This window comes from Gossypium arboreum, chromosome 3 (genome assembly GCF_025698485.1).
Source record: "Gossypium arboreum isolate Shixiya-1 chromosome 3, ASM2569848v2, whole genome shotgun sequence".
NCBI lineage: Eukaryota > Viridiplantae > Streptophyta > Magnoliopsida > Malvales > Malvaceae > Gossypium > Gossypium arboreum.
The window spans coordinates 5,747,376-5,757,082 of NC_069072.1; the positions used below are offsets into that span (position 1 = coordinate 5,747,376).

Below are 9,707 nucleotides of genomic sequence, written 5' to 3' on the forward strand. Positions count from 1 at the left end.
TTATCAAAGGGTTTCTAAATCATCTTTTCTAGTTGAAGGTTAATCAAAGTTCGATTAATAAATTTGTGAGACTTATTTGCACTTTAATTCTTCTTTGTTCTTTGGTATTCATGCATCTTCTACTTTAATTACAAATATTCAAGTTTATTGAATATATGACCAATATTTGATAGCTTAGAAAGATTGCCTTTTCAATTAGAATAACTAAATCCGTAATTATTTAATTAATTCTAAACTAGTGACGAACCGCATAACTCATTTGTGTCATAATTTACATTTATGTGGTGCAGATGTGTTATCTAGCTTAAATGAACCATGTGAGGTAAGTTTATTGGTTAGAACTAGATCTCTCTTGTTATTAATGTCACACCACGTAATGTCAAGTTTATGTTGGAATCGTGATTTGGGATATTAATTTGAAATGTTTATGAATTGAGCGGGCTCTAGTGGAAAAAAAAGGAAATTGGCGAGTCGATTATGGAAAGGTTGGATTTCAACCTCAGTTCCGTCAAGTTTGAACTAGGAATTTGTCTTAGTGGGAGACACGATGATGAGAGATTTCTCCAAGTGGTTGTTGAATTGGTTTTGGTGAAGGAAGTATCAGGGGAGGCGTTACTCTCCAATATTACTTTTTCATTTTCTGTTCTTCCTTCATTTTCTTCTATTGTCTATTCTCGAAGAGAGAAGGATTAAGGAGTCTCATGCACGGACGGTGGAGACTGAAATTTGAGCGTAAGGAAGTGGAAATTTTGTAAGCTGGTAAGCTTTCTAATTTCTCTATATTAATGGATTTAAGAAAAGAGAATAAAGTTAAGGTTTTCTATTATCCATTGATTCTGTTCAGTTATGGGTAAGGTTGTTGATAATTGCTTAAATGGCCTCTGCATGCAAAAGAATTATGATTCTTAAGATGATGAATTGTCTCTTTTGGAATTCTGATTTAGTTTATATGTTTTGTTTGATAAAGAGGCTTAAGTAGTGAGTTCCAGAACTCAAGCCTTAAATAGATGTTTGTATGAATTATTTCAGAAAATTTCTAGAGATATTTTTCTTATTTACAACATGACCCAAAAGTTTAAAGAAATTATGAAATTACCTCAATAATAACTTTTTGTGAATTTTTTTTATTCGAAGTGAGCCTACACTTGGCAGACGTGAGCTTGAGGATAGTGGAGAAGACTACTTAGTCAAAGCGTTCATCCTGAACGAATCGAAAAGGTACAATTTTGATTAAGTGTTTATCACTTTAGGTATCACAACCAAGTTATTATTTTGGAATTTTTTTTTAAAACTTTGGTTTTTCCCTAAATTTATTTTTCCCCATGTTTTCTAAACCCGATTTTCCAACACATGTATACAAGGATAACTTGGTATGCATAAGGTCGTTTTGGGATGAGAGTTAAATGATAAACATAGCGATGGTTGAGTTTGAAAGTTTAGCATGGCCTATAATCCAATTGATGCATGATTTGGTCAAATTTGTATGGTTTGGCATGTTAAAGTTTGCAAATGAACTATTTGGAGTAGCTATGTTGATAAATGGCTTGTGAAATGGTGTAATTGAATGTTAAAGTTTGGCATGTTACGTGCTTGGTCCCTAAATGGTATAAGCATGGTATGTTTAAGAGGGAAAAATGTAACAAGTTGGCATATTACTAGCAAAATGAATGAATTTGCTTAAATGAAAAAAGTTTGTTTGGTGCTAACTTGAATGTTCTATTCATATGTTCATAAACCTGAATTAGCATGAATTGATATGAATTGTGGAAAGTTGTATGAATGGTTGTAGATGTTGGATTGAAAGCATGAAACTTGTATCAAATGGGATTTTTGCCAAAATAGGGGAAACGTCGTGACTTCGAGTCCCTGACGTCATGAAATGGGTCAATAATGAGTGACTTCACGATGGCAAGATGCTTGAAGTCGCGACGTAACTTATTGAGTTAATGATGCCACGACAGGGAAATCGTGATGTCACAATGTCAGTCTGAGATTTTGAGAACTTCACAATTTGATTCTAATTCAACCTCGGGTTAGCAAAAGAGCTTTTGTAAGCTCGAGTGGGACTCGAAATGAATATGTAGCATAGTATGAACATGAAATTCACTTAATTGAATGTGTAAATAATTGTATGGTACATAATTGTCTGAAGTTACTTCTACAAAAAATGTAACATCCTGTAGCTCGAACCCGACGGTCGAGTTAAATAAGAGGTGTTACAAGTCTCGCCTCACTTACGCCCCTAAAAACCAAGGTGATAGGTCTCATCTCCTAGGTAGAACCAATTGAATACCAAAGGAAGAGGCTTCAACCCCATGATGACAATAGCCACAACAAAAGACCTAGGCAAAAGGGTTGATCGTCCTCTACATAATGAAATTGCCTCTTTAGGCCTAAACAAATTATGCATACATTATTTCCTTTTTAGGCTACAAATGCATGTTCAGGCATAAGTATTTCAGTGTTTCAAGTTCAATACATTGTAGAAATTCAACGAATACCAAAATGTTAACACACACACAAAAGTAAAAGGCATAACAGAGTTCCAAACCAACTTCATTATGCGTAAAAACAAAAGCAATAACATAACAAAGTTTAAAACCAATTTCATAAAAGTTAACAAGGCAATTTTATTAATGACTACTAATGAAGCAACTCTATAGCAATAGCCATAATGTTGTTTCCAAGGAAACCTTTTAAAGCTCTAATGCCACATTAGGTGAGGCCTCTTAATACCCTAACTCGCTAAAAACAATTGTCAGTAAAACAACTCTATAACAATAATGGCTTTCCGAAGGCCTCAATGTTATTTTTGGCGAAGCTTTTTAAGGTTCCAATACCCTTATCAAGTGAGGCCTTTTAAGGCCTCAAATTGTAAAAAACGTTTATTAGTGAAGTTGAGCGTAGCTTACTAAAGCTTTAACAAACAATACTACAACAAGCAAAGTGTTCAAGTATGCTTCACCAAACTTGCTTTAAAGTTTGTGCTTTCAGGATCATTACACCAAATTCGCCTCCTAGGCGTCTTATTTTTCCTTTTTAGGACGGCTTCGCCTAGTTGCTTCCTAAGCTTGTGAAGACCATCCACAAGCCTCGCCAACAAATTGACTTAAAACTATCTATTCTTACAAATTACCATCAAGTTACCTTATCACATTCTATTGAAGTACGCATGTCTCTACAACCACACAAGGCGTCATTCTAGTAGGAAACATACCAAAACTCCCCCTCCTCTATAAAAGCTATCTCCACCACAAGAAGAGGAGGAGGCTCCACACATGTCAAAGCTCTACAAAATATTTCCCAAAAAGCTTTTAAGTTCATAAGATCTTTGTAAACCATCATTTCTAGTGGTTTTTTGCACTACTTACTATGTGAGCTTCTTATTCTAATGATTTTCTAAAACTCCTTATAATGTGAACCACCTTATTTTAGCAACTTTCCACACTGTGAACCATTCTAACAAGCTACCCCACTTTTATGTTGTAACACATTATAGAGAGATATTAAATTAAATAAAAACCATGTATAATTTTAAAATTTATTAATAATTTTCTTAACTTTGTTCCATATATTCTTTTGGAAAAAGAAAACAACCAAGTTGTGATCTAGCTTGTATTAAAGTTGCAAAAGTTGGGAATCTTTTACTATTAATTGAAAGTGTAAAAAAGTTATTTAAGCAAATATACGGAGGACCGGAGCAATTAAGGGGTTAGATAAAGACACCAAAAACCTCACGCCTAGCCTCCTTGTTTTTCCCTTCACTGCTAAAACCCCTCTTAAGCTCTCTCTCTCTCTCTCTCTCTCTCTTGAACTTTTCAATACAAAGAATCAAATTTATTTCTTTTCGCTTTTACCCACTCACCCCATCTCTGCAATCTGCGTTTTTTTCAAGTGTTGTAAAATCAATCTATTTTGATTTCATGGCAATAAGGACAGCTGGGAAATTGTTTAAAGATCTCGTGCGCCAAAGGGTTATTTCCACTTCCATAGGACCCTCTAGACATTGCTCTTCCGCTGCTGCTTCTGCCCCTAAAATCCCTCATTCTTCAAAAAAAGTAAGGTTTTTTAGTGGCGATTTTTGCTGTGTTTATGGGACTTTTGTTTTAGTTTTCATTAAAAATCTAAGTAATGAAAGTTGGGGTAAGCTTAGTTAAGGATATGGGTATTTTGGGAAGTTGCAATTAGGAGGATCAAAATGGGTTCTTTTGCTTGACCAACTTAAGGGAAGCACGTTTGATAGCATTGACTTCTTACTAATTAACTGGATTTTCTATTTCATGTGATAGTTTAAAACATTGAATTGAGTTTATTTGGTTGTATGCATGAATTTTATGTTGTAATATATGATATTTTTTGATTTCATGGTTGTAGGGAAGAAGGTTATTGACTGGAGCTACCATAGGCTTAATTATAGCAGGTGGAGCTTATGTTAGTACTGTTGATGAAGCAACTTTCTGGTACTTATTTTGGACATCCCAGTGAAATCTCTTCTTTGAAACTTTTAAACGTTTTCCATATTTTGTCTCATTTTGCAAATGAGGAGGAGTTTCCCCTTTTTGGTCTTTATTTTGTTGGATTTTGAAAAATGCTCCACTTGTTCCCCAAACTTTGATATGAAAAATACATTGGAAAATGAATGAGCCTCTTCAATGGACACATGCCTTTGCAAGTTATATGTCTAAAATGGCTGTTAAAAGTAGCAGTGGTTTTCGTCTTTTGTATCACAGTAACCTGTCAGATGGAGATTTTGTTAGTTTTCTTTATTTTCATCTCTATTTTTTCATTTGTCATTTTTAGTCTGAATTGATAACTATTGTGGAAGAACTCAAACTAAAACAATGTGAGATAAAAAATCGTTATGGCCAATAGCCTTTATCTATCCTTTGTTTTTAAAATTTTAATTAAAAGTTTTGTGGATCCATTGATAGAGATACCTGATTTTGAAATGAATCCTCATCTTATATCTCTATTTGAGACCAACTTACACCATATTTGAATTTTGGCAGTGGTTGGCTGTTCTCAGCGACTAAACTTGTAAACCCATTCTTTGCACTTTTGGATGCTGAGAAAGCTCATACACTAGCTGTTGCAGCTGCTTCTCGTGGTTGGGTTCCCAGGGAGAAGAGACCTGATCCAGCGATTCTGGGATTAGAAGTTTGGGGAAGGAAGTTTTCAAACCCTGTTGGTCTCTCTGCTGGCTTTGACAAAAATGCAGAAGCTGTTGAAGGTTTACTTGGTATGGGTTTTGGCTTTGTGGAAGTTGGATCAGTAACCCCTGTTCCACAAGAGGGTAATATCAAGCCACGCATCTTTAGACTGCGGCAAGAAGGGTGACACCAAGTTCTCTTTTTGTACTGTTTCTTTGAAATATCAACTTACCTGTTTTATGGAATGGGCATTAGTAAGGCAATTCTGCCTTGAGATTTGATTGCTTGAATTCATGTTGTTTGGACCTAAAGTTTTTCTATTCTATCTAACTCGATTTCTTGGACAGTGCTATTATCAATCGCTGTGGGTTCAATAGTGAAGGAATTGTTGCTGTTGCAAAGAGATTAGGTGCTCAGCATGGTAAGAGGAAGTTAGAGACTTCGAGTTCCTCGTCACCCTCGAATGATGAAGCTAAACATGGGGGCAAAGCTGGTCCTGGAATTCTGGGAGTCAATCTTGGGAAGAATAAGACAAGTGAAGATGCTGCTGCTGACTATGTACAAGGAGTTCACACGTTATCCCAGTATGCTGATTACTTGGTAGTTCTATGTTCTTTATTTGAGTTAATTCATTCCTTTCAAGTTTGCTTTGAGTACAAAAGTCTCATACCATAAAATGATAGGATTGGTTCTATTATCTAAGATGGTTGCGTAGCCTGATTTGCTTGTAATATCTTTTACTTGCTTCTTTCTAAGGGTAGATTGATGCATATTCTTCAAAAAGAAATATCATTATGATGTATTGTTTTGAGAAGTTTTCTTTTAGTTATTTCTTGAATTTATTTGTTTGGATCCCGTAATATTTACCTCCTTTTTCAACTTTCTTAGGTTATTAATGTTTCATCACCAAACACTCCTGGATTACGTATGCTTCAAGGAAGGAAACAGTTGAAGGATCTTGTTAAGAGGGTATAGATCTCTAGCTGTGAGCATAATCATCCTTCTGTGTATATCAGAGAGAGCTTCACATTTCTCAATTTTTCTTTGCTTATTCTTGTCGAAGGTTCAAGCTGCTCGTGATGAAATGCAATGGGGTGAGGAAGGTCCTCCTCCACTGCTTGTTAAAATTGCTCCAGACTTGTCTAAAGATGACCTTGAGGATATAGCAGCGGTATGTGCTAAGCTTCTACTTGTATTTAGATAATATTTCATTTCTTATTTGTATCATGTTCTTATTGTTTCTTTTCTTTGATTTTAGGTTGCTCTTGCCCTCCGCTTGGATGGATTGGTATTTTTCTTCCAATTGGAAATTTTTATTTCTTGTCCATGTCCTATCTGACTAGAAGCTTCTGCTTGATGGTGCATTTAACCCATTTCTTTCTATATGCTATCTATCAAGAAAGTTATATTTTCTTAAAATCAATAGCCCGATGTTTTCTAAATGCATTGAAGAACAATCATGGATGAATTTCTAGCTGTTGATTTGTTAATGATGTTTTGGCTTAAGAAGCTGTGATCTCATAATATTTTTTTTTTTTTTTTTTACTTCATTCTTTTATACAATACATACTGTGGAGTAAGTAGCATGATAAAGTGCACAATTTTTATCTCTTGCGTTTCAATGTTTTTTCCTGACATTCTCCTCTTTCCTGTTTTCTAGATTATATCTAACACAACCATTTCGAGACCAGATCCCGTAGATAAAAATCCAGTCTCTGCAGAAGCTGGTGGCTTAAGCGGAAAGCCTCTTTTTAATTTGTCAACCAACATCTTGAAGGAGATGTATGTCCTAACAAGGGTATGTTGTCTATTCTTATAAAAAATTCTGTTATATCTGTTGGCTTTTCATTGTCACGTCTTCTATTTCTTAACATGTTTTTATTGACTCAAGATGGTCATATCTTCAGCCATTCTCAAAAAACCATGCTAATCTGCTTTATAAAACATGAAGAAAAGCCTGCAATAGTGTTGATAAACAAACTGTCTACATAGTGTGGAAATGTAGCCTCTTGAAACTACTCAAGGGAAACTTTAATATATGAAACATCAGGGTGCTGTTTTAATAATTTGGCCAATGTTCCCTTTTACGTTGTATAGTTTGTCAGTTCAAATTGCTTAGATAAATATTGTTTGTCCGGTGGGTGTTGACATGGATGTTGGCCTTCTTGATGCTTGACATGTAATTCACTGCTGGGGTCCACTGTGTAGGAATATATTTTCCTTATTTCATTACCTTATTGGACATCCCAAGATTCTTCAGGGTTTTACACTTGAGGGCATTATAATTTGATTTTCATGTGGTTTTTCCTGGGTTATACTCTGAATTTGTATGGTCTACAATGTTCATAGTTTTATAATTTTGAGATGTAGATTTGCAGCTGGCCGTATCATTAGCCTTTAACGGTTTCTTGCTGTTTCTTAGTATCTTCTCTATTTTACTCATTATTTTCAAATCGATTTTGTAAAGCATTCAGATAGTTTACATCATCTTAATTCTGTTTGAATTCTATTAGTATATGCTTGTAAAGTTGTTTGAGCAAGCATCTTACTTTTAGGGTGTGCTTGGTTGGGTGAAAAAGTGGAGAGATGGGAGGGGGGGTGTGGAAAGTGGAAGGAAAATAAATTTTTAACGTGCTTGGTTGGGAAGAAAAGTTAGAGGAAAGAAAATAGGAGGGATGATCATTTTCCTTCCTAATGCATAAAAATCAATCCTTCCAATTTGGAAAGATGAGAGGAGAGAAAATGAGAGAGATGTGTATGTTAGTTCAAAATATGCATTTTTAAAATGTTCTATTTTCTTTCCTTCCATTTTTTAACTCTACCAAGCAATGGATGGAAAGAAAATGTATATTTTTCCATCTCTCCTACCAAGCACACCTATGGAAAGAAAAATTATGTTTTCCATCCTTCTAGTTCTCTACCCCTTTAATTTTCCATCCTTCTGATTTTCTTTCCATCTATCATGCAAAGCCTTGAAGCTGACCTATATACATCTTTGCAGGGAAAGATCCCTTTAATAGGCTGTGGAGGTATTAGCAGGTAAAATCGGTATTCTGATTATAGTTATCTTTATTTACACCTCCATTGTGTAATTTTATGAATTCAATGCAGTGGTGAGGATGCATACAAAAAAATACGAGCTGGAGCAACGCTCGTTCAGCTTTATACAGCATTTGCATATGGAGGCCCTGCCTTAATTCCCCAAATAAAGGTATATTTATTTTTCTCTCTGCTTTGTATTCAACTTGTATCTTTGCTTTGTTGGGAGGTTTACTATATATGAGCCATTGTTTTGTTTTTTGACATACCCTTGTCCAACATTTTTCGGACATAGGTATGGAAAGTCGAACATTCCGAGAGGAACTGATTTCGTAAAATGCTTTGTTCGACTTTGTGATTTGTTTTTTTTTTTTTTTGCAGGCTGAACTTGCTGAGTGTTTAGAAAGGGATGGTTTCAAATCAATCCATGAAGCTGTTGGTGCTGATTGCAGATGATAATTAATGAAATCTTGTCTTCAACCAAAAACTTCACCACCAAAATAGCTGCATTTTAACTTTTTAATCTTTGGTCCCCGGAGTTATCCTATTTTGCTCACTTCACATTTTGCATAAATTTTTTCCTTCCACCTTTCATCATGGGTTGGAGAGGGATTTACATGTACAATATGAGAAACCAATTTTGGTATATTGTATTATGGTTATGGTGTGCAATATTTTGGTTTTCTAAAAGGGCCAAAAGAATGAAAACTAATTTAAAAATAAAATAAAATAAGGTTCTATTTGAATGGTTATGTTTATATATATATATGTATATATATATTTATGAACCAAATTTTAACTGAATTGAATATATCAAATTTAAAAAAAAAATCATTTTTGCACTTAGTTGGTCCTTATTAACAATTTTTCATTACAAATATTACCGTATCTAGGTTTTAATTGAAGGTTGAATTGACTTCAAGCACTAAGAAGCTCAATTTGTCATATATTGTTTCTAAGTTTTATTCTTAAATTTTTAAGCTTAACTAAAGATAAAAGTTTAACTCCATTTACGTTGTTTTATTTTTTGGTAAAAAGAAAAGTATATTAAAGAAACCCCAATACAGACACTCAACAAGCCAGAAAAACCAAATGTTCCCCTAGCACAAGAGCAAGTAAACTTGACATACTAGGAATACAAACATTAAAATCAAACAGGGGGAGCAGGCAGCCCATCTTTGTCCAAGATGTGAATCAAAGGAGATGCATGTCTTCTAACCCATCCCTTTTTTTGTATTGCAAAGCAACCCAACTGCTGCTCTATTAGCACTTCTCTTGATTAAGCTGAGACGAACATTAGGAGTCGTTGCAATTAATCTCTCCAATTTGCTCAACCCAGGCACAAGTTTCCATCGTGTTCGCCTTTCTTTCTTAGACTAGGGAGTCAATCTCAAGAATTACTCGATCATACTTATGATTGACTGCATATTCAGCACCTGCAACTCTGACAATGACTCCAATTCCAGCATTGTGAGAGTGCAGATCGGAAGCCCCATCTACATTTATTTTAATCCATCC

General features: G+C 34.7%; 1 protein-coding gene across 1 annotated transcript; it reads left to right on the plus strand.

Moving 5' to 3' along the window:
* The first annotated feature begins 3,640 nt into the window (after positions 1-3,640).
* LOC108474506 (dihydroorotate dehydrogenase (quinone), mitochondrial) lies at positions 3,641-8,879 on the plus strand. Its single transcript, XM_017776457.2, has 11 exons — positions 3,641-4,058; positions 4,375-4,460; positions 5,010-5,333; positions 5,498-5,750; positions 6,039-6,119; positions 6,214-6,321; positions 6,409-6,438; positions 6,811-6,948; positions 8,152-8,189; positions 8,262-8,361; positions 8,571-8,879. Exons 1-11 carry the CDS (start codon positions 3,924-3,926, stop codon positions 8,643-8,645), a joined length of 1,368 nt encoding a protein of 455 aa, XP_017631946.1. The 5' UTR covers positions 3,641-3,923; the 3' UTR covers positions 8,646-8,879.
* The last annotated feature ends 828 nt before the right edge of the window (positions 8,880-9,707 follow it).